The 25,876-nt window shown below is 33.4% G+C and overlaps 1 protein-coding gene and 1 long non-coding RNA gene across 6 annotated transcripts in view; one reads left to right on the top strand and one right to left on the bottom strand.

Moving 5' to 3' along the window:
* TBC1D32 (TBC1 domain family member 32) overlaps positions 1-25,876 on the top strand; it is a 209,004-nt gene that overhangs the window by 178,492 nt on the left and 4,636 nt on the right. For 3 of the 5 annotated variants that reach the window (XM_025422883.3, XM_025422882.3, XM_025422887.3), the window contains 5 exons: positions 1,411-1,480; positions 3,205-3,320; positions 4,064-4,218; positions 10,888-11,028; positions 19,562-19,750. In XM_025422883.3, coding sequence (XP_025278668.1) covers positions 1,411-1,480; positions 3,205-3,320; positions 4,064-4,218; positions 10,888-11,028; positions 19,562-19,750 — 671 coding nt within the window. Of the gene's footprint in view, positions 1-1,410; positions 1,481-3,204; positions 3,321-4,063; positions 4,219-8,016; positions 8,107-10,887; positions 11,029-19,561; positions 19,751-25,876 lie in introns of those variants that run through there. The other 2 variants (XR_003126426.3, XM_049115029.1) reach the window with 2 other exon arrangements.
* LOC112644498 (uncharacterized) overlaps positions 3,253-25,876 on the bottom strand; it is a 65,699-nt gene continuing 43,075 nt past the window's right edge. Inside the window, exons 3-6 of the long non-coding RNA XR_007413304.1 lie at positions 16,627-16,732; positions 10,951-11,072; positions 7,470-7,689; positions 3,253-3,325 (exon numbers count right to left, since the gene is read on the bottom strand). This is a non-coding gene — a long non-coding RNA (uncharacterized LOC112644498). The remainder of the gene's footprint in view (positions 3,326-7,469; positions 7,690-10,950; positions 11,073-16,626; positions 16,733-25,876) is intronic.

The raw sequence follows: 25,876 nt of genomic DNA, 5'->3' as shown, positions 1-25,876 counted from the left end.
ACAGTGATGTTTAATTTGTGTTCTTCCTTATATCTGTAGATCTCAAGTCTAACCATATTTTAAGGTTCAGTTTAAGTGCCAGTTCTTCGTAATCTCTCTCTTTCTTAATTCACATAGCACTCTATCTGTACCATTCTTGTTCTACTTAGTCCTTTAAAACATCCTTAGCAGAGTTATCTATATATGAATTTTATCTCTGACACTACATGGAAAGTTCCTTTAGGGCATGATGTATTATTTATCTTCTATCCCCTATAGCTTCTAGCATGGTGCTCCACACTTACTTTATCAGAAAAGATGTATTAAAAGAAAGGAATGAGTCCACAAGTTAATTAGATTATACTGATAGAATGAGATGCATCAGTGTGTAATGGAAGGAAAAAAGAAAAAAAAAAACTGATAGTGTGAGAAATCTACCTTTTAGTCCCTCTTTACCACTAGGTAATTATGTGATTTTGGACAATTCCCTTAATAGTGTGTGCATGTGTATGTATGCATGCACATGCATGCTACAGTTTCTTTAGCCAAAAAATGAAAATTTCAACTAGAACCCTCAATGCCAACTAGTGATGTTTTTGAGCATTCACCGTTAGTTTGGTCATCCAATCTTCTCCAGAACTAATCCGAATTTTCAGCCTCTCCTATCGTCCTCTGTACAACACAGCCTTCTCGCTTTTGGCAGATCATGACTCCTACTTCATAAAGAAAATCCACCTGCTGGAAAAACGTTCACTCTACCCTCATATACTGTTATATATTTTAAGTAGTATATTGATTATCCCTTTTTGACACTCATTTTTAAACCTTTAAGAGGAGGGCGCCTGGGTGGCTCAGTCATTTAAGCATATATCTTTGGCTCAGGTCAAGATCCCGGAGTCCCAAGATGGAGCCCCACATTGAACCCCAGCCTTTCCTTCTCCCTTATCTCTGCCTCTCCCCCAGGACCTGCTCTCTCTCTCTCTCTCTCTCTCTCTCACTTTCCCTCTCTCTCAAATAAACAAAATCTTAAAAAAATCTTTAAGAAGTAAATAGCCATACTTAGACATATTTGTAATTAAAAATATATGCATTGCCTGATGAAAGTACAATATTCTAGATTGTTCTTGGGTTAACAGCTTTTGTGTTGTGATATGGGCTGAGTAAAAATAGATTGCTTTAAAACTACAATTAGTTGTTTTGTATTTAATATGCTTTTAAATGATTGTTATAGGAGAAAAGTTATTTGTAAAAAGTTTCCTGTTAATTTCTTTGAAAATATAACTGACAGCTCTTAAAAGAACAAATTCATCAGTGTTTTCAAAATTCACATTAAAATATGTAAAAATATGACTTTCATCAATTTTCAATTAAAATGTGATTATTATGCAGACTTTCGTACATTTTTATAACTCAGTTTTCTATTGTTTGTAGCTACTGATGCAAATGTGAAGAATGAAAGTCTTTCATCTGTGCAGCAGCTTGGCATTAAAATGACTGTCAGGTATATTATAGGGAAATCTCTCCCTTGCGCATTTCTAGAATTTGTTTCATCTACCTGATATGTGCTTAATGGTATTTAACAACCAACTATTTTGTGTACTTTAAATGCAGAGTTTATCATTCAGAAAATAATAACTTTGTTTTGGGGATATTGGCATATGATTATATTACCGCTGCTGGTAAATCAGTTATGGTTCATTATCATTTCAGAGGCTAATTACAGTATGTTTGAGTCTGTATGACTACAGGTTTTTTCCCAAAAAATGCATTGTAAAATTCAGCACATTAGTAGCACAATCATGCCATTTTATAAAATATGATAGATTTTAATTGTCAAGTTATGGTGATGAGTACAAAAGTACCTTAAGGATAGACACAGAAGTTAAAAATGAATAAACCAATTATAGTAGTTTGAATTTTTAGTACTCAAATTGTAATTTTCAAAAGAAATAAGCTAAACAGCATACTGGGAATTAAGGAGTGAGTCTCTCTCCTGCTTATTAAATGACGATTTTAATAGTTCCATGGTACTTCAGTGGGTAATCTTTAGATTCAAGTATAAAAAATATGCATATGGAAGCTTTCAAAAAGACTATTTTTATAAATTCATAGCATGATAATGAAAAGTATGATATAATTCTGGCTCTTACCAGGTGGATCATCACATAAAGCATGTATCTCATTGTTTTGTGACCCTATATCTGCCTTTTATTTTGTAATGTCCAATTTCTATTCTGAAATGGAATCTGTAGATAACATGAGCAGATTAGTCACATATTTTTAAAATTCAATATAGTGGCTTATTGGTAAGAAATAAATGGAAAATGATTTGTAATGAAATGTTTGTACCCAACTACTATATATGACATAACTGTCAACCCCATAGAATCATTGTGACTTTGGCAGCTGCAAATAGAGACTGGTGGTATTTTGATGCTACAAATACTGCTCGAGTTTTGCCACTGGCAAAGTGACTTTCCAAAATGGTGAATGAGTCTCAGGCTTCAAACAACGAAAGTACTGTCTTTTCCTGATTTACACATAGTTGCCTTCAGTGTATAATAAAAAAAAAAATAGAGAAAAAATATTTTATGATCTTATATAAAACAGAATTGGTTTCAGATAATTATAAATAGCTTCTTCATCCATGCAAATAACAGGCAGGACATTTGCAAGTGGTTGTGCAGGACTGTCCCACATCTAACCTCCTGACCGACCATCACACACCACCTACTATTAGTAAACCCAGTCACTATGCAATCAAAAACACCCCGCATGAATTTCTCAAGTGGCCACAGGAGGGCAAGTGCCTCCTCTCAGAACCTCCGGACTAAAGATCTAAAATTGCTTCTAGACTTAACATTCTGTCAGTCTAATTTGTCAACATTACATGTTTTAGATTAAGTTCAGGAAAAATGATTATATTCTTCTCATCTATAGTGTCTATGTTTTGCTCTCTCATTAGTGTTTTATTTTTCCTTAAAGTTGTCAGTATTTACCAGGTAACTATTGCTAATCCAAATGTAACTATCAGGAACTTACATTGAGTGTTAAGCTTTCCCTATAAGTGTTCTGGATAGCATAGTTATCCTAGAAGTAGAAATTTGAAAACTTAAAAACCTTGGGATCTCAAGAGGACTATGCTTGATGGCTTTTAAAAAGTGAATTTGCAATGCCAGGCCTGATATTTTTCAATTTTGTATGTTTTGTGGGCTTTTAATGTAGATATGGCAAGTTCCTCAACCTGTTAAAAGACAGTGCAGAAAATGATCTTACCTTGGTTTTAAAGCACTGTGAGAGATTCCTGAAACAGCAGCAAGCTCCCATAAAATCTTCTCTTCATATCCTTTTTGAGTGGATTCACAGTAATAGAACATTATTTATTTTTCATAATTCTTTGATAGGGTACCTTAACACATTTATGCTAAATAATACTTTAACCTATATTGCTGATTCATTATGATGCACCTAAAAGTATTCTGTATTTTAGATATTAATTTTATTCAATTCGGTAGTAATTAATAAATTCAGTCTTCTTGAATCTAAAAGTGATTATTAGGCTTTATTTTCAGATATATATATATAAGATTTTTAAAAATAGGTTTAGCATATCTAGAATAAGAATTTTCTAGAGTTAGTAAATCTAGAATAACAATAGAACATACATTTATTTTACTTGAATTAATTATTTTTCAGAAATAGGTTTGACTTGAAGGGGAAAAAATATATACAAACCATTTGCATTACCAAATTCTAAAGATGTATGGATTTTTAAAATATTTGATTATGCTAGTAATTTAGCAGATAACCTAAACCAGAGAAAGAGTCTGTACTATTATTTTAATGACTTGAATAAATGTTGCCACAAAGCAGATCGTTTTTTCTGCATTTGCTAGTGCCATTGGCCTCCATTACTTATGTAAGTAAACAGCATATTAGCTTGAAAATTGGTTGAAGATAAAATGAGGACTAGGTATCAATATCTCTTTCCTGATAGCAATCCTGGAAGTGAATATTAATGAAGTTCTTATATTTCATCTTGTATGATAAAATATTGCAGAAGTTCCTTAACTGTGCTGTTCAGTCTGCCTGCAGGGGAGTTATGCTGGCCATGACTGGTTTGTATCTTCTTTGTTCATGATAATGTTGGGAGACAAAGAAAAAACACTTAGATTTCTTCAGCAGTTCTCCAGGCTTCTGATCTCTGCTTTCCTTTGGTTGCCAAGACTACATATTTCTGTAAGACTTTTTACTCTGTCTTTAAATGAGTATGTTAAATTTTAAGGCAAATCCAATTTAAATTTATTGGGATCTTATTTGTAGAGGGCTCTGTAATAATTTATGTTCATTTTGTACCTGAATGCTTTTTGGCTGGTTCTCTTTTAAGATACAGATTTGACATTTTCCCAAATACTTGGTGTCTTACACCTAATGGTATCTGAATGAAAGATTAGTGATAATAGATGGATTAATAAATTTTAAACTTGCCATTTATGTAAATTATAAAAAGTACATATGTAAAAAGAACTACTGAATGTTTTTTATTGTTACTTTGTTAGAAAGAATCAGATAAATTACAGTATAAGAAGATCAATCAAAATTTTCAAAATATTCTGCAGAGGGGGAACTAGACATTTTGGAAATCTATGATGAGTTCTGATTATGGTATTATAGGGTATTTTAAAGGGTTTTACTAGTTTCATGAGACTTTAGAGTTTAGTGGTAAAAGCATCCCTCAATTTACTGACGTTTCTGTATTTCATTTTACTTACTGCCATTAAGATCTCCAACATGGGGAAACTGTCTAGTGTACAAGATAGGCCAATATGTCCCAAATCTTTCCTATGACATGCTGCGCATGGACAATGCAATCACATGGCACTCAAAGATAAGTTAAGGGAGCTGGAGCATATTGGAGTTCAATGAAAACATATATAACATGTTTTTACAGTATATATTGTGATAAGGAACACAAAAGCCAAGAATCAAGGAGGAATATATTATAAATATTGAGATTCTATAATTTTATGCTTGAAATAGCTGGATGTAATTCCTGAATAAGCATTTCCAGCGCTTGTACTTCAGCATAATGAGAAATTTGCTCACATGAACAAGCAGAAGCAAATGGCAAAAGAGTATATATACCAGTTTTTCTCTAATCAATGGAACTACTTTCCTTCTGTTCACCAGAATTTGAACAAATCTCTAAATTGTACATGAAGATTTTAAAAATCTTAGATATTTCCCTCTTCCATTTACAAATGTAATGTTGAAAAATCTTCTGATAATTTTGATAATGAATATAGATTTTGAATCCAGGCATACATTTTCATGTCAAGCATTTGAGAATGATACCTGCTTTCCACTAGCTTAGCATTCAGATTGTGGCACTGCCAAATATCAACTTTTTTAAAAAAATATTTTTATTTGTTCATGAGAGAGAGAAGCAGAGACCTAGAGAGAGAAACAGGCTCCTCGCAGGGAGCCCGATGTGGGACTCCATCCCAGGACTGGGATCACGCCCTGAACCAGGGGCAGACGCTCAACTGCTAAGCCACCTGGGTGTCCCAAGAGTCAACTTTTTTTAACCATAATTTTATAAAGTTGGATTTTTTGCTTTGAATCTACAGACTTTTTCATAACATTACTTTTAATGTAACAGTGATGTGCTCTAATAGGGTTTCTTCCCATAAAATTGAATTCAGGCAAGACTCTAGCAACTTGGATTTTATTAGACTTATTTTAATAGCATGATTGAATATGGACTGTAGATCTGTGAATGGAACGGAGTGACATATTACTCAAGGTGTTTAGACAAACTTTTGACATAAAGCCTTGACACTTTTCTGTTGGTGCAACTGTCCTATCCATGAACATTTATGCAGTGCCTTATAGTGTAGTTACTAATGTTTCAGCAGTCACAACTGCATGTTATAAATGTTTTTGATTTAATCATCTTATGGATTGGTGCTTTTTCTATGCCACTTAGTGCATTCAGTAATCATCGTAATACAGTATTTACTATTTTGTTTGTTCCATTGGTCTCAAACATTGCAGTGACACTTTCTACGCATGTTGGTAAAATAAGTTAACCTGCAGTTTTGGTGAGGTACTTTGGCTTTAGCTATTAATAGCACAAACTTGTCCATCATCTTTAGCTCAATCTCATTATTATAATCAACCTTAAAAAAGCTTCATTCAGCCTGTGCCCCAGACCTACACCCCAGACCTGCATTCTTCAGCCTTATTACCCCATTTCTCTTCTTCTGTAGCCTATGTTAATTCCTATTATGCAACTTCATTTGTGTATGTATTTATACATTTAAATGTGTAAAAACTAGGAGGGGAGCTTTTTCTGTTTTGTTTACCATTGTGTTCCAAGCTATTTCCAATAGTAATTAATTCAACAAATAGGTGTTGAGTGTGTGAATTAGTATTTAAATACAAATATATAAAGGGCAATAAGCTTTTACTACTTTAAAAAATTATTTAAAAGAGAATAGTCCTTTGCATTAAGAATGTTGTAAGCAGATTGCATCAAAAGGTGTAAAAAATTGGGCTCAGATAAGCAATATAGGAAATAATGAAATATTACTTTGAAGTTCTCAAAATTTTATAGACTATCTACTCATGTGAAATAAAAGTAATTTGAAAAAAATTTTCCTTTGGAGCCATTTAGACAAGAAGGATCATTTAATGTATTGACTGTATTAAATTATCTTCTATTATTATTTACTCTTTAAAAAGACCTTCCTAAATAATAATATATTAATTCTTTATGGAATTTCATCAAGAATTAGAATTTGACTAATTTTAACATAAAAGTTAATAAAATGATAGATTAAAAAAGATTGAAAAAATCTATTATTTCCATGTAAGAATACCTAATCTCAGATAGTAATTTCAATAAAACTAACAATCACATATGCCTTCTGTTAGTAAAACTTATGCAAAAGGAAAACAAAATTCAAATAAAAAACTATTTCACATTCACATACAGACAAAAACTCCATTGATGATAAATCAAGCTAAAGTAATAGTCAAAAAACTAGTATAGTTCTGCAGGAAGATCATGGGATAGTTATTGTATTTTACATATATTTTACATATATAAAAATGGGTGTGGATATATACATTTATTCCTTTCTTACTCCTCACAAAATAAAACCAGTTAACACAGCAAGTTTAGAGTTAATTCCTATACCATTCAAATATATATTTAGATTTAAATATTACAACCATCAGCATGTCCTGGCACACTTGTAACCATTTGCAAGGCATTAACAATAGTAAATCATGTGACCTGTTACTTGTAGGACAGAACTAGTGTCAAAACCCCTTTCTTGTGTATATAACTTTAAATCTTAGATCCATATTTAAAGATTCCATTTTCCCATGTGCTTCCCCCCCTCCCCCCAGAGAGGAGAAAGATTTGTTTTTTAGAATTATAGAATCAGAGTTAAAAAAAAAAAAAAAAGTTTTCTATTCACCTCCTGCATGATGCACGTGATGCACAAATTAACTGCAACATTACCAATAAAACATGGTCCATTCTCTGCTGACAGATCCCCAGAGTGGAGGACTGGACTGCACTAGATTGGGTCCACTTAAATTGGTTTGGAGAGTTTATCTTTTTCATAGGGTCTTTCTATTTAATTTCCATAACAACTTGGAACTAGTGTCAGGAATGGAATGACTCATCAGAACTACCTGTAGTGGAAAGGAAAAACCAAAAGACTGCTTACTAAGGTCCATTTTTTAAGTCCTGTATCTTTCATTTTTAATCACTACAGTAAAACATTCTAAAGAGTGTTATTTTATAAAGTCCTTGCTTCATGTTATGATACTTTCTAGTATATATCAACCCAAAAGATTTTACTGATATTCTTTTTCACAATTATAGCATAGTTTGTATGTTAGTTTTATGTTACTTACATGATATATTAAATGCTGTTTTCCTATATGTATTGTGCTTAATCCTATATTCTGAATTTTATTTGGAGTTATTACCTTTTTTAAAAGTTGCCATCTTTTCAGAGAGTTGTGACTAAGCAAAATACAGCAGAACACTAAAAGTATAACAAACAGACTTCATAATTTGATGATTCAGAAGACTCTTGTATTTAGGTGGGTCACAGCTGTCATTATTGATCTGGTTTATGAACACTATTTACCATAAATTAGGGTATGTAATGGCAATTAATAGACCAGTTAGTAAAACTTTTATTATAAGTGAGTGTATTATGATTACAATATGCAATCATTAACATCTTTTGTAATTCAATCAATAATTTGTTGCATAACTACTCTATGCAAGGGTTGGTGTTGGGTGCTGTATTGTTTACAGAAAAGTATGGCATGATTTCTTCCAACAGAGGATAATCTATAAGAGTAGAAAAACTCATGCCTAAGCTTTGGGACTCCATTATATATATACTAGCTTTTTTTTTTTTTTTTCCCCTGAGAGTGTAATTAGCCTTTTGTCTCATCTCTGAACACACCTACTCTGAATATATTGTTTTCAATGCAACATAGAAAAGATACAGTATAAGAACTGGGGCACCTGAGTGGCACAGGGGGTTAAGCATCTGCCTTCTGCTAAGGTTCCTGGGGTCCTGGGATTGAGCCCCATGTTAGGCTCCCTGCTCAGCGGAGAGCCTGCTTCTCTGTCTCTGCTTGCCACTCCCCCAGCTTGTGCTCTCTCTCTCTTTCTCTTTCCCACTCCCCCTGCTCGTGCGCGCTCTCTCTCTCTCTCAAAAAAAGAATTATTTCTTATGCATACATTTCTTACACTACTATTATACATATATTTGGAACTTATTACCTAAGCTTGCATTGAAAATTAATATTTATGTATAAGTTGTTTTTTTTTGCTGTTTGTTAGATTTGTTAATTCTACTATGCAAATAGTCATTAGTGAAACATGTATTTCATAAAAGAAGATAAAGGATACTCTCAGTGTGTGTGTGTGTGTGTATATATATATATATATATACATATATACATATATATGTGTAAAGATTTACTTTAGAGAGACCGATCATGTGTACATGTACATGTTGAGGGGTGGTGGGCAGAGGGAGAAAGAGAGAATCTCAAGCAAACTCCCCACAGAGTTCCAAGCCTGAATAGGAGCTCAGTCTCAGGACCCTGAGATCATGACCTGATCTGAAATCAAGTCAGACACCTAACTGAGCCACCCCAGTGGCTGTGAGTGCATATTAGTTCGTTTGTTTGTTTGTTTGTTTGTTTATTTATTTATTTATTTATTTATTTATTTTAAACTTCATTTTTTAAAAGATATATTTATTCATGAGAGAAACAGAGAGAGAGAGAGAGATTGGCAGAGACATAGGCAGAGGAAGAAGCAGGCTCTTTGCATGGAGCCTGATGCGAGATTTGATCCCGGATCCTGGCAGATCCAGATTCCTGGCAGAATCACGACCTGAGCCGAAGGCAGCTGCCCAACCGCTGAGCCACCCAGGCCTCCCAGTGTATATTATTTTCAACTACTCAAAAGAAAGTTTGTTTTTGTCCTAGACATTCATTTGAGGTTGACTGTCCACTGTCCACTAATATGCTATATAGTTATGTCGGTAGTCATCAGTATATACAATTATTTTGTGTGTACTATGTGGTATCTCTGAGAGCCTGTCATAATATATATATATATTTCTACATATATTCTTATATATGTATGCAATGTGAAATGATAAATTGTCCTTTAATGATAATTTATAAAACAGGAAAACCACTGATAAATTACCTCACTGGTTTCAGAAATTTTAGTATATAAGTTAAACCTAAATCCTTAAAAGCACTTTAGCAATAAAGTTTGAAAGAAATCCTTATTTTAACTTGTATACAATCGTTATATATAAATTTAATTTGTTTTAATTTAAAAGCATTAATTTTCTTTGTTACAGTTACTCAGTAAAGGTAAGAACATAAAATGCCTTTCTGGAAGTTTCTGAATTATGTATTCTTCAGAACTAATTTGAATATAAATTTTTAGTACAGGTTTATCAGGTATAGTTGCTAGTGTATCAGTTTTTCTTGACACAAAATGATGCCTCCCAGGTTTATTCTTTGTTTTAAAAATGTGGTTAGATATTAGATTTATAGAAATACTCATTGAAGTATTATAGAACAATCATGATGACATAAATTGTACCTAAGAGCCAAACTGAAAATATAACCAACTTTATGAAGAAGTTGCTGAAAAGTGCAGGTTTGTAAGATATGCATGTATATGTACACATATAAATGGACAAATAAATAAATGTAAAATTTAAAATATATAAATTATATATGTAATTTTTATAAAAATTATTATATAAATAAAATAGCTGATCTAAAAATGCATTATGCATTTTTTCCCAGTTTTAGCAATAAATTTCTTACAGAGTTTCCAATTTCAGTTATTAGTAACTCAAGTTGAGATTTGGGTTATTTAACACTATCTTAGCAAAAGGGGACTATGCAAATATCCTGAAGAGCTGATGAACTCAAACTTTTTAATGTGATATAATCATTGGCCAAAGCCAAGGATACCAAGCATATAGAAATACACTCAGTATTAAAATGTAAAAGCTTTATTACATGTGTACTTGTACATTTATATTTTCATACAACAGCTATCCCTTTCATTCCACAAGGCATTAAATTACAATATTAACTTTACTCCTTTGTCTTGGAAGGTATAAATATTACCTTGAGATTTATTCTTTCTACAGTATTCAACATTCTGACTTTTTAACTTATGTAATTAGAATGTTTACAGTAACTTGTTAGGCCACCACATTAATTTTGAAGTAGCAGTTCACAGCTAAAGATTTAGGTAAGTTGGTTTGATTATTTTAAATTAGTTGCATATTCATTAATTATCAGTTTCTCCTTTTTATGCAGAGGTATCTACCTACTGACACTATAGAATCTGGCATCCACCCGGTATATTTTTGCAGCACTCACTACATTGAAATGCTCCTGAAGGTGGAGGTGCCACTTGTGTTTTCAGCTTTTCACATGTCTGGTTTTGCACCATCCCAGGTAATCCATAGGAAGTAGTGTTTCTTCAGCTCCCAAATCTGTGTCTTTAAAGAAAATTAAATTCTCATCAAACATAGGAAATATAAGTTAATAAGATCATTTTGTAAGTATTCATACCTTTTTGTTTAAATTTCTGAACTGAACTGCATTGTTTCCCCTAGGTCTGTTAAAATATATAGACTTCTTTATAGTAGACCCCTGGCATTCATATTTCAAATTCAACTTCAGCTATTCAAAGACATAGACATCTGGAAGTCTATGACATGTAGGCAGGCTTTCTTTTTTTTTTTTTTTAGGCAGGCTTTCTAATGGAAGTAATACCTACCTCATAAGGTTAATGTAAGGATTAAATGAAGTAACTAAGGGTAAGAATTCTTAATGCTGAACATGTGTCTGGTATTTGAGATACTGTGTCTTAACCTAACAAGAAAGCCTTGCTCTCTGTTTCTGCTCTTGGGATCTGGGAAGGAGTCATCATTTTTCTTTGGTAACATGCAGTGGTCACAGATAGCTCCCTCCTGTGCATGGGCAGTCCTTCATTGATGGAGGGGTGGATTATTTCTTCACTGTTATAGACACGCTAAAACTTAAAATTTTAGAGCCTAAACCTTTTTCTATTTTTGGAATTAAATTTTTAGGTCAGAGTTCCAGAAGGTGGAAATACTTAACCAAAAGATATGAATACTTTTAAGACTCTTGACACATATTATCAAATTGCTTTGATTTTACTCTTCTAACAGAAATGATACTTCTAAAAATATCTGTTCTTCAGGTCTGAGTATTTGGATTTTTTTGAAACTAATAGCTAAATTAATAGAAAATTGCATTTTCTCTTTTTAAAATTTTGTGGGTTTTTACACATTAGCAAGGTTGGCTATAATTCCATAGTCTTGATAATAGTTGAATCTTAATTGCCCACCTGTTTTAATGTGTTTCTTATTGATTCGAATGTTCTTTAAAAGTAACCCCACTATCCAGATCTCTTAAATTCCTGTTATGTATTTGATTTACTATTGTAATTTATTGCTTATTTACTATTAGTGTTTATGTCTTTACTATTTTATTATTTATTCCATTTTTCTTATTACTTCATGTCTTCATGCTTGGTAAGAATAAACCTATCATATATTTCCTAACACCCTCCTAAAAAAAGCTAATTCAGCTATTTCTATTCATTGTGTTTTGTACCTTCTAAAGTGATTTTTCCCAGTTCGAATTGGGCATTTGGATTTGGATAAAATTTAAATTGCTAATATGTTCACTTTTCTCCAAGTAATTTATAGTTTATGCCCTTACAGTAATCATCCTTCCTCTCTAGGAATGTATTAAGTTTTTCCATTTATTTTCTTTGTATTATGTTTTACTAAACTTGCATAGTTTTTTTTTTCATATAGATGTAATGTATTTTTTATTATAGATATTTCTAATTAGAGTAGCTTGAGATCTTTTTATTTTTAAGATTTTATTTATTTATTCACGAGAGACCCAGAGAGAGGCAGAGACATAGAGGGAGACGCAGGCTCCCCATGGGAAACCTGATACAGGACTCGATCCCAGGACCTGGGGATCACAACCTGAGCCAAAGGCAGATACTCAACCACTGAGCCACCCAGGTGTTCTGAGATCTCTTTTTCAATTTTATTTCCTTTGTGGTTACTGTTAATAATTAGTAAAGGCATCAAATTTTTGATAATCATGAATTTGTACATTTTTTTTCTAGATTTGTGTTTTTTTCCTTTTTAATGTGTGTTATTTTTAATTAAACTTTGTAATTTTTCCAGAATCATTCTAAATAGTGGCTTGCTTGTTTAGGCTTGAACAATTATTAGGAAATCATCCAGTATTTCACCATTAAGAGAATTATTCCCCGTCATGCTATGAAAGAATCCTTCTACTTTATGTAAAATACTGAATTTTGATTCCTTTCTTTTAATCAAATAAGAATGTTGGATTTTGTCAAGTTCCTTTAGGGTTAAAATGATCTTGATCTTGGAGTTTATTTGACCTATTTGTGTGACCATTGATAGATTTCTTCACAGTAAGCCATCCTTGCATTCCCTTGGATTTGTCCTCCTGGCAATCTTTTCCTCTTAACTAAACAATATAGTTTTTGGTAATGTGCCTTTAGACTTATTTTGAAGAGTCCTTATGTCACGTAATTACATTTACTTGGATCTGGTTGCTGTGCCTGTTGAGTTTTAAATTTCCTGAAGTTAATAAGTCTAAATATACAAGGAATTGCATGTAATGGAAAGGAATATTCTTTCTTCGCCAGTTGTGGCTCGCTCTTGTCATGTACCTAAAACACTTTTGGGGATTTTGATTCATAAAATGTTTAATTTTGGTTGGAAGTAGATACTTAAAATGTTCACTTATAATAAGCTCAGTAATCTATTCTTTCTACTCTTCTAAAAATCCAAGCTAGGAAACAAAATGTTCTTGAGAACTCTTTTTGTTATTCTAGTCTTGAGTATTATAATGTTTATTGTCTAATGCTCCAATCATTTATTAGGTCCTAGTATATATCCTTTAATTTTAAAATGGACACCACAAACTGTGGGAAAAAACTTGCAGTACCTCAGGCCTCACAGTATCATTTGATACCTCTTTATCATTTTGGTGTTTATCAATTTGAAATTGCATATATATAGCAGATTTATGTAATAAAACCCACTACGGGATCCCTGGGTGGTGCAGCAGTTTGGCGCCTGCCTTTGGCCCGGGGCGCGATCCTGGAGACCCGGGATCGAATCCCGCATCGGGCTCCCAGTGCTTGGAGCCTGCTTCTCCCTCTACCTGTGTCTCTGCCTCTCTCTCTCTCTCCGTGTGACTATCATGAATAAATAAATTAAAAAAATAAAATAAAATAAAGCCCACTACATTATTTTAAGCAGTAATGTTTTGTTTTGTTTCTTAAATTATCTAATGGAAAAATGCCTTTTTAATGGCTCATGATGTGAGATTATAATTTTGTGCCTTAAATATGTATCATTGTTTTGTTGATATTATTTGCCATTTTACTGCTAATTATAAAATATGAAACAACTTTTAAGTAACTAATAAGTATAGGTGCTTAAGTAATCGCTTTCGATACAGATTTTGTATTTCAAAGCTTATTCATTTTGATCTAATTAGGAGCAGTGCTTTTTGAAGTTGTGTATTTACAGACACTAAGGGATTGGTTGATTAATGAAGGATTTGTGAGCAGGTTGCTAAAAACATACACATATCTCTAGAGTGAAAATATATGTTCAACTAGAATTTAAAAAATTAAAATAGAAATATATGTTGATTAGAATTTAAGAGTAACTGGGAGTTGAAAATAGAAATTCAAATATATAGTCTTTTTAAATGAACAGAAAAATCACATATTCTAATTAACTTTGTAACCAATTTTATCCTTTGGTAAAGCACTTTCCTTATTGTACCTTATTTAACTTTCCTAGCTTAAGAAGTACCACATATCTTTAATGATTTATCTCTGTAATTCCTTGGGGTTATTATTCTGCATATCATTATTGTACTATACTCTGTCAGCAAATGGGCTAACACAAATAATCCTCTTATAGAATATATTTTAGAAAAATCTTATGGTTTTTTTTTATCACTTAAAGGATCCTGGATATCACTCCAACACAATATACAAAGGTATTTCCTGTTTTTACAACTACATGGCATTCCACCAAGGATAAACCATAATTTTTTAACCAAGCCCCTCTTTACAGACACCTGCATTATTTATAGTCTTTTGATACTATGATCAGTGCTATAACAAACATTTAAGTATTTTCAAATTTTTGTCAAATTATCTCCAGGATAAATTTCTATAAATGTGATTGCTGGCCTAAAGGGTAAATGCATATATGATTTTGCTAGACACTGCCAGATTCCCTCTTATAAGTCCAAAACTGTACTGCATTTTCAGAACTAAGCAGCTGAGTTCTTATATTCATTGAAAAACTATTAGCAATGAAATGGTTTACAAAGAAAGTGAAACAAACGAATTATGTTTGTTTTTATAGTAAACCAATGTTCCTTAAACCTAATTACATTTTAAAACATTTAAATGGTTTTAGGCCTATAAAGAAAGAAAATCACTTGTATGATATACATCAAAATCTACTACAGCCTTCCTAGGAAATGCTGCTTCAACTGTACTCAAGCTGCTAAAAGACATTAAGATACAACACTGAGACATATATAATTATTTTATCTGAGGTAAATTACTCTCACTTGTGTCTAGATTTTTTAAATGATTGCTTATAGGGAAGGAATGAGCCAAAGAGTCAGGGAATATATTTTGCTTTTGTATTTTTACTTTGGAATCATTTAAATATTTTATATAATGAGACAAATACATGTAACCAACAAAATAAACAAGTTCTGCCCCTAAGAATATAAAGTCAGACTGAATCAAATGAACCTAACAGTACACATTTGATAGTATAAACTCATGAGAATGACTTTAAAATACAGTAATTTGACTGTAAGTTTCAAGTGATATGTTGTCTAAAGACAAAGAGCAGCAAAAATCCTGTTTTAAGTAATCATATTGCTTGTGTTAATGCTAGTATTCTAAGATTTTTTTGTCTTGTGTGATAGATTAAAAAAAATCGATGTAATTAGTAACAGATTTTCTGCATGTTTTAAAGCAAACACAGGTATAATTTATAGCAACTTATGATGTATTTTCATTTAAAAGTTTAAAGAAGGGGACCTTCAGGAGAAAAGGTACTGAAGATCCTTATTACAAGTTTTGAAACTGGTTCATGTACTGTTTTCCTTTATATATATATATACAAACATATATGTATATATATATATTTGTATATATATATATATTTGAAAATGTTCATAATAAAAATGCTTTATGAATTTATCATTCTGCTTGGACCCATGCTATCTCCTTTATCCTTTTCGAATTCTAGATTGTTAGCTGATTTGGAAACCTTTTCATTCTATAAAGAGAAGTTATTTGCTTAAGGTTTAAATACTGTGACTCATTGCTCACTTTTCTAGGGGAATACGATTTTAGAATTCTATTATAGTTTAATAATTCTGAATCATCTGGCACACAGAATAGCTGATACAATTTCTGCCAAGTGCAGAGGGACATATATTTAAAAAGTGTACATCTCTCCTTTGAGTGTCAGCTCTTTGAGAGCAGGAACTAAATGTCTTTTGTTCACTTAAGAATTACAATGTTTGTATATTAGGTATTTGATAAATATTATATGAATAATAAACACCTGTACTTTGTTATCAAACAACATTTATATAGCACCTTATATGCTTTCAAAGTGCTTTCAGTTATAATCTCATTTTCCCTTCCTAAATTTCTCATATGTAGACATTAGGCATTATTTCTGTTTAATGGAAGAAAAATAGGCAATGTACAGAAAACAATGCTTGAAGTTATATAAATTCCAGAAAACTGCTTATAGTTTTAGGGAAGCAGTTAATAGTTAACTGCTTATAGGGAAGCAGTTAATAGTTAACCTAGTTAATTAATAACTAGGTATAATGAAGCACCAATTGCAGATTCTGGGGTGATTTTCTTAACCAATAAGGATAAGCATCTCCCTACATATATTTTACCTTCAGATATCTTTGTTTGAACCACATAGAGTTGTGAGGTTTCAAGATCAAAATGAGTTGAAGATCAGCAGTTTCACACCATCCAATCTGTAGAACAATAGGGCTGCTGAGAAAGAAGATGGACAAAAGCTGAGACCCCTTCATCTCTGTCTATGTTGTACTCACCCCTAAAACTGACAGCTGAATGGGAACTGCTTTTTCTGGCTTCAGGGATCATTTGTACTAAAAGCTACCCTTCGTTTCCTTCTCAATTCATCTGAGACTCATTTTTATTAACATAGCATGGCCATAGATGCTTGGCATTAATAGCTATAGCAAAGAGTGGAGACAGAACCCTGGCAGCAGTGCATTAAGGGAATTAAAAGTATTACTGCCAGTCAAAGAACTACTGACTGCTTCAACCTGTCTAGTAAAGAAAGAGTAGAAGATATTTTCTCCCCAGTTCAGTAGAGCCATATTATGTGGGCAGTGGAAGTTTGGTAATGAACTCTGCATGCCAAGCTACCCTTCAGGTCAGGACCTGGGAGAAGAATCCTATTAGTGCTAAGACGAAAGTTGGGACAAAAGGAAATTAAATATATTCTTCCTGTTGATAACATTGGACATTCATAGATAAAATTCAATACTGAGTTAACTCATAGACTCTATTACTAGACTTTGGAGCATGATAGTATTTATAAAGCAAAATTTTGTACCTAAGAATTGAAATATGGTAAAAAGCCAGAAATATTAACCACCATTAATATTTGGTGACACTTAGTTGGCATTATCAATAATAGAAAATACGAGTGGAAAATGAGATGAAAAGATATGCCCATAGGAGCTGAAAGTAAAATGTGAATGGTTGACATAAGTAATAACATATGGGAAAACAAAAATTCATTAATAGCATCTGGTATGGGTTGAATTGTGTCACCCCACCCCCAAAATTCATATGTTGAACTCTTCACCACCACTACTCTCAGAATGACTGTATTTGGAGACAGACTCTTTCAAGGAGTAATTAAGTTAAAATGCGACATTAGGGTAAGGTCCTAATCCAATTTGTCTGCTGTCCTTAGAAGAAGAAATTTATTCAGAGATAGCCAGAGGAAGACCATGAGAAAGCATAGAAGACTGCCATCTACAAGGCAAGGAGAGAGGTCCCTGCCAATACCTTGATCTTGGATTTCTGCACTGTAAGGAGATGAATTTCTGTTATTTAAGTCACCTAGTCTGTGATACTTTGTTGTGGCAGCTTAAGCAGACTAATACATCATGGTCAAGCCACTTAATGGTAGAATCAGCATTCCCCAAACTGAATCAGATCTAAAAAATAAGTTTTAGAAACTCTTCAATAATATATCTTGAAAAGGACAAAACGATAGAACTAAAAAAGGAAGATTTGTGTATGTTTTTTAGATCTGTAGCAAATGGAGATAAGCCATTATATCTGTTCCCATTCCCTGCTCTTTACCCCCCAAAAACAAAAGTATATGACAAGAAATGCAATAAAGGAAATCTTTCCTCAGTGGTAATTTATAAATCATAAATGAAAACTAGAATACTGGAAAATAATTATCTTAGTTTCCTAGGACTACAGTATCAAAATAGTATGAACTGGGTGGCTTAAAGCAACAGAAACTTACTAACTTACAGTTTTGGGGGATGGCAGCCCAGAATGAAAATGTTAGCAAGGCTGTGTTCCCTCTAAAGGCCCAAGGGAGGGATCCCTGGGTGGCGCAGCGGTTTGGCGCCTGCCTTTGGCCCAGGGCGCGATCCTGGAGACCCGGGATCGAATCCCACGTCGGGCTCCCGGTGCATGGAGCCTGCTTCTCCCTCTGCCTGTGTCTCTGCCTCTCTCTCTCTCTCTCTCTCTCTCTCTCTCTCTCTGTGACTATCATAAATAAATAAAGAAAAAAATTAAAAAAAAAATAAAAATAAAGGCCCAAGGGAAAGAACTGTTCGATGCCTCTCTCCTAGTTTCTGGTAGCCTTGGATGGTTTTTGGCTTGGAAATGTATCACTCCAGTGCTCTGTCTTCACATGACACTCCCCACGTGGGCCTCTTCATCTTCCCTCTGTATATGTGTCTCTCTCTTCACATTTTCCCTTTTTATCTGATACTATTCATATTGGAATAGGACTCACTCTAGTGATCTCATTTTATCTTGATTACCTCTGCAAAAACCCTGTTTCCAAATATTGTCACATTCACAGGTACTGTGGGTTAGGACTTGGACATACTTTTGAGGGACAAACACAATTCCACCCGTAACACTAATGTACCAACATGCTAGCAGTGTTAACAACTGTGCCATCGTCACTGTGGGTATTTTTTTTTTAACTTTTCTATTTTTTGCTGCAATGTGCATGTATTCTTTTTATAGTCTGAACAATCTGAATGTTATTCAAAAAGTAAGATAAATGATTTTTGTAAAAATCTCACTTTTAAATTATTTTTGTACTAGCTCCCAGTTTTTATGTTATATAATCCTGTTTGGTTTAAATTATTTTCTGATTCAGCAAGAGTCCATTTGCATTAATGTAACATTTAGCAATCTGTCATCTGCATAATTATACATCTGTGATTATAGGTAGGGTAGAAGAAACTTCTCTCTGAATTAAAATGGTCTGTTAACATTTGTTATCTGTAGAGAGCACACTGATATTGGTGGTAAGAGGAGGACTATATGAATAAAGTAGGCATTTAGCAACAGGTATATGAGCAGTGTGAACACCATCAGTTACCTCTAGGTCCTGAGTCCCCAGGCTATGAGGGTTTTCTCACACATTAAGCAAATAGATGAAGCATCTCAGTAGGCAGGATGTCATTCTATCTGCATCAGACACCAACCTCTTCATTGGTTTTGTGTGAGCTAGTGGTTAGTGCTTTTTAAAAGTATGGTTTTACAAGCTTTCTAATGAACTGACTTCTTTTTTTTTTTTTCTTCTAGATTTGCCTACTATGGATAACGCAGTGCTTTTGGAATTATTTAGATTGGATAGAAATCTGCCATTATATTGCTACTTGTGTTTTCCTTGGTCCTGACTATCAAGTGTATATCTGCATAGCTATTTTCAAACATCTGCAACAAGATATTCTGCAGCACACTCAGACTCAGGATCTGCAGGTTTTCCTGAAAGTAAGTAACTTTAGCGGGAAAATGATGGTCAAGAGTTCATAGCTAACTTTGATGGGAGGCTTGAGTCAGACACTTTTCTCAACAATCATCTAAAAAAAACCTTAAGAGGTGGTACTGTCATTCTCATTTTAGAGATGAGGGAACTGAGGCATCAACTTAAATTGTTCAAGATGGCACACTAGGGAGTGGTGGGACTGGAGCTGTGAAACAGCTAAGCTGTGTGCTAGCCAGTGTGCTATCCCACAAGATGTATTGTCTGTCTGTCTATATATATTCTTTATATCTTATCTGGTCACTGAAAGTTCAAGTTACTGTGTTAAGACAGAGTTTTAAAACATTTTTTAAAACATTTAATGTAATTTCCTGTACCTTCATATTCTAATTTTTTTTAAACTTTCACCTATTTTTATAAAATGTTTCCATGAAAGATTATTCTATAATAGCATTCTTTTAAAAAAGTCACTATATTATAGAAGTTAATATTTTAAAACAAGATATAACTTATTTTCTCTCTCATAATAATGTGAGTTTTGAAGCTGTGGACTTTAGGAAATACAGTTATATAAATACATGCTTATGTACAATTCTTGATAGAAATCCAACTCTATTTAAGTTAAAATCTTTCCTTGCATTTGAAGTATGTTTCCCTCCACCTGCTCCCCTCACCATCCTACAGGAACACATAATGCATACATACACTAAAACCAGCATTTGTCCTTTGCTAGGTTTTCTCTAGATCCACAAATAATTTCTATGTTAATTAGTTTTATCATTCTCCTTTACCGCTAGATACTTGTCAGAGCTATTTTCCCTTTAATAATGATTTTCTATATAAATAAATGTCATTGATTATTCAAGATTGCCAAACTATCCAGCTGAATTCAAAATATCTCTAACTTTATTGTTTTATTTCATAAATACTGAATTCAAAAGATCTCTAACTTTTATGTATATCACTAGATTGTGATCTTAGGAAATTTTTATTTTTTTTAAGAGAACGAGAATGAGCATGAGTGGGTGGGGGCGAGGGGCAGAGGGAGAGAGAATGAGAGAGAGAGAGAATCTTAAGTCCATGCCCAGCAGGGAGCCTGACACAGGACTCCATCTCAAGGCCCAAGATCATGACCTAAGCCAAAATCAAGAGTTGGGTGCTCAACTAACTGAGCCACCCAAGCGCCCCTTGGGAACATTTTTAATGAAGAAATATTCCAAGACAATGATTGTACATGTAAAAGGAAAACATAGGTAGAAAAAGAAAAAAATTATCTGCAAGAGTTAATTTGTAGAACAGAGGTGGTTAAACAAATGGGGATGATGTTGAAGACAAAATGTTGATTCCTTTTTAGTAAGGAACACTTTCACCACTACTGTGGTCAATTATAGGAATTTCAGAGTTTGAAACTTTCCCAAGCCCTTACACTAACACTGTCATTTTCTAATCTTGTATCCCACTTTAGTTTCCCTTACAGTGTTTGTCACTAGCTGAAATTATTTTATATATATTTTTGCCAGTCTACCTCAGTATAATGTATATGTTCCACAAGAACAGTGATCTTGTCCATCTCATTTACTAATGTATTTTCAATGCCTTGAACACTAGGCATTGTTCAAGTACCTAATACATATTGGTTGAAAGAGTAAACAATACAAATAAAGGGAAAGAGGAATATTTAATAACATTTAAATAACAAACATTTAATAACAAACATTACTGAATTCTTTAAATCTAATTATTGTTGGTGATCATTGCAATTTCTTCTCTTTGTTAACTACTTCGTGATAATGCTATCTGTTTAAAACTAAAGAATTTTCCAATGAGTGGGAAAAAGATTACTACTCAAGTCCTATTCAAATTACTAAAATTTTAATTGAATTGGTTTAAATCCAAACTAAGAACATGTTGGCAAAGAATTAATTTTAGCACTTGTCCTGGAACTGACCTTACTCCTGTTTGCATTCATCTGAGGGATTAAGAAAAATATCTTTCTGATATTGGAGTTCATTTCATTTTTTGTTTAATTTTCAGCAGGTAGGTCTCAAGTTCAGTGATCTCTTTTGGTGGACGGTTATTCTTCTTGTGAGATAAACTCCAGTGTGGTTTTTTAAAATATGCATTTATATACCCCTTCAACTACTCTATTAAGCTCTCTTATGACCTGTTGTTTTCCATGTATATAAGCATATATAGACTCTTTTCCACTTATTCACATATTAAACAATAATGAAACTTTAATAAAGTGATTTTCATTTTTCCTTCCCTTGGAAGACAGCCCAAGTCAGAAATAGTTATATGATTTGAAAATTTCTCATTCAGCTATGGTTATAAGGATTAAACCTGGGGAATTATGTTTTATACTTTCTAACCCAGAAATCTCAGACTTATACAAAGGATGAAAAAAACTTAATGATTTTCCATAAAACTATATACTACAGCTGTAATACTATTCTTATATAGTTATTTCCTGACTATACATATTGAAATATGATTGCTTCTGAAGAGATAAAATAGATCAGAAGACTTTTACTTTTTAGTGTATTTGTTGTTTTTATTTTTGAAGAATGGATCCATACTTCTTTCATAATAAAACTTTTTAAAAGGATATTGAACCATCATACAAAAATAGATAAGCATCTATTGTAAGTGTAGTCAAATAATCAGGCCCAGTTGAAGTTTCCAAAATATTGAAAAATCACAAACATGTTTTCAACTATTACCAGCTATTCTGAGAAACTTCGGGTAATGAGATGGCTCTAAAAGATCGAAAATATGCAGTTAAAATTTTCCTGGTTTAAGTTTCATTTATTGACAGAAAGTGACATGATATAAACATTGCCTTAGGAATAATAGTAATCAGTCTGAAGTATATGTAGTATAGAGATAATATTAACCTGTTTGTATTTATTTGGATTTAGGCTCAAATTAGGTGTTGGGGGTCTAGACTTGTTGCCCATGTTTCTGACAGCCCACTGAGCAATTCTTTGTGATCTGTGTCTTAAAAAGATTTGGAACTTAGACCATGTGGTGAATGAACATGAATAGTCTGGCTAAGCTTACTTAAAAAATATTCCCCCAACCAAAAAAAAAAAAAAAAATCCCTCTTTAACCTAAACCACTGAATGATTAAATGAATGGATGGCATGGGCATAAAATGATTATCAGTAAGGTATTTCCTGAGTTTTTCACGGTTATCTTTGTAGATACAACAAGTATGTGGGTTTGCTAATAGAGCAGTCTTATTATATTTTATGTATAATAAGTGCATTATTCCCACACTGTGGTGATTGATAGATCAGTACTGAGCTAAGACAACTTTTGAAGGTACGCTGGAGGGCTTAGTAATTGGACTTAGGGTCCTGGATGTTTTTATCTTGACAGATGATGGTTCAAAAAAAATCTGTGGCCATCACATTTACCAGAATGAAAAACATCATCCAGAAAAATAAATATAGGACTCTCAAATATACCAGTGAGCTTGAAAGTCAAAAGGTTTTCTTTTTAAGTGGAATCTCTTTTTCTCTCTCTCTTTCTCTCTCTCTGTCTCACACTCACACACTCGTGCAAGCAAGCCAGTTTAGAAGGAGTTTAATAGTATTTTAGAAGAACCACTGTTTTAGCCAACTGGCTATACTGAGTATCTCTCTAGCATGATAATAGGCTGGCAATGATCTTGGTTTTAGTTTGTGAATTCAATTGAATTCAACTTGGGGGAAACTTCACTGAAATGCCAGACTAAGAAAAGATTGCCTTCCAGTGAAAATCAGCTGTGAAGGCTCAAAATACTTAATTAAAATGCTTCAACTAAATCCTGCACGTTATGGCAAAATCAATTTATAATTATGAAAAAATCAGATTAATTTCAATCCAATCAGTAAATTGTCAAGAGGACTGTTGTTGTTCCTGCAGCTGTTAGCAGAACATGTTGACAGGGTAAGGAATGGAGATCAGACTGAGAAACGTGAATTGCTAAGTTTTCAAAAATACACAGTACAAAAGATAATTCACCGTCTGAGGGAATAGATGAAACACGTTCAGTTTTATGTTAACTGTGGTTGGCAAACTGGTGCTTTTCATTGTTCTTGTATCACTTGAGTTTGCCTGCATTCAAATTCTGGCTCTGTCACTTGGTAAACTTGGGCACATTGCTTGCTGAACCTCTCTGTGCCTCAGTTTTCTCATCTGTATAATTGGGTGTGAAATAATACCTATTACATGGAATTATTGAGGAATTAGATGGTATCTTTTTTTCTTCATTTATTTAAATTCAGTTAACCAACATACAGCACATCACCAGTCTCAGATGTAAGAGTTCAGCAATTCATTAACCGCATATGACACCCAGTGCTCATCACATCACGTGTCCTCCTTAATGGGTTGCTGGAGGGGAGGTGGATAGGGGGATGGGATAGCTGGAGGATAGCTTTGTGTAAAATACTTCTAGAACATTTTCTGGCACATAGAAAGTGCTTTAAAAAAAAGCAATTATTTGAATATCTACATCTCTGTTGCATCCTTCTCTTGTTATTAACTGAAGAAAAAAACATGTGTAGAGAACATAGCAAAGGAAATAGGCCTTTCTCCTGAGTCCATAGCTATTTACTTTGCTCCCATTTATTCTTCTCTAGCGCCTTAGACATCATAGTATATCGTAGTAATACCTGGCATATAGTTCAGATCTAGGTCAGGATCATTTTTTTTTTTTACATTGTATCTGATCAAGGCCTGTTCCCTCATTTACCCAGCCAGGATTGGATCATCTCTGTAGTCATCACATACGCTCATATATCCATCCCTCAGCTGAGTTAAAACCTATTTATTTATTTATTTTTAATTTTTTAATTTAAATTCAATTTAGTTAACATAAAGTATATTATTAATTTCAGGGATAGAATTTAGTGTTTCATCAGTTGCATGTAACACCCAATGCTAATTACATCAAGTGCCCTCCTTAATGCCCATCATCCAGTTACCCCATGCCCCCACTCACCTCCCTTCCAGCGACCCTCAATTTGTTTCCTATAGTTAAGAGTTTTTTACGGTTTGCCTCCCTCTCTGTTTTCATTTTATTTTTCCTTCTCTTCCTCTTTGTTCATCTGTTTTGTTTCTTAAGTTCCACTATGAGTGAAATCATATGGTATTTGTCGTTCTCTGACTGACTGACTTTGCTTAGCATAATATCCTCTAGTTCCATCCACATTGTTGCAAATGGCAAGATTTCATTCTGTTGGATGGCTGAGGAATATTCCATTGTGTGTGTGTGTGTACCACATCTTTATCCATTTATCTGTCAGTAGATATCTGGGCTCTTTCCATATTTTGGCCATTGTGGACATCGCTGGTATAAACATTGGAGTGTGTGTTCCCTTTCAAGTCATTATGTTTGTATCCTTTGTATAAATACGTAGTAGTCCAATTGGTGGGTCATAGAGTAGTTATATTTTTAACTTTTTGAGGATCCTCCATACTGTTTTCCAGAGTAGCTGCACCAGTTTGCATTCCCACCAATAGTGCAGGAGGGTTCCCCTTTCTCCACATCCTCACCAACATCCATCATTTTCTGAGTTATTAATTTTGGCCGTTCTGACTGGTGTGAGGTGGCATGAGTTAAATACTTTTAAGAATCACATACTCTGGGGCGCCTGGGTGGCTCAGTGGTTGAGCATTTAGGTGCTCAGGACGTGACCCCCAGGATCTCAGGATTGAGTCCCACATCAGGCTCCCCATGAGGAGCTTGCTTCTCCCTCTGCTGTGTCTCTGTTTCTCTATCTCTGTCATAATAAATAAAATCTTTAAAAAAAAGAATCACATACTCTTCCCTAAATATTTATGAAACTCATATTCTATCCAGAACCACACACACACTATGTAAAGGCCCCTGATCCTGAGGATCATTAGTGTGCCTATTAAAACTGACATATCTAGACTCCTCCCTAGACCTACCAAAACAATTTTCATGACAGGCCTGAATTGGCAGATTTTAGTATAAAATCTCAAATAGCTTGAAACTTTTAGAACATGTAAAAAATGTTACCTTTCAAACTGGAATCCAGAATGCCAACTCCGGAGATTCAAAAGTTTTGGGGCTATGCTAATTATTAGAGCTCTTGTTTAAATGGTGTCATCTCCTA

This window comes from Canis lupus, chromosome 1 (genome assembly GCF_003254725.2).
Source record: "Canis lupus dingo isolate Sandy chromosome 1, ASM325472v2, whole genome shotgun sequence".
NCBI lineage: Eukaryota > Metazoa > Chordata > Mammalia > Carnivora > Canidae > Canis > Canis lupus.
This window is presented reverse-complemented; position numbering and strand designations above follow the sequence as displayed.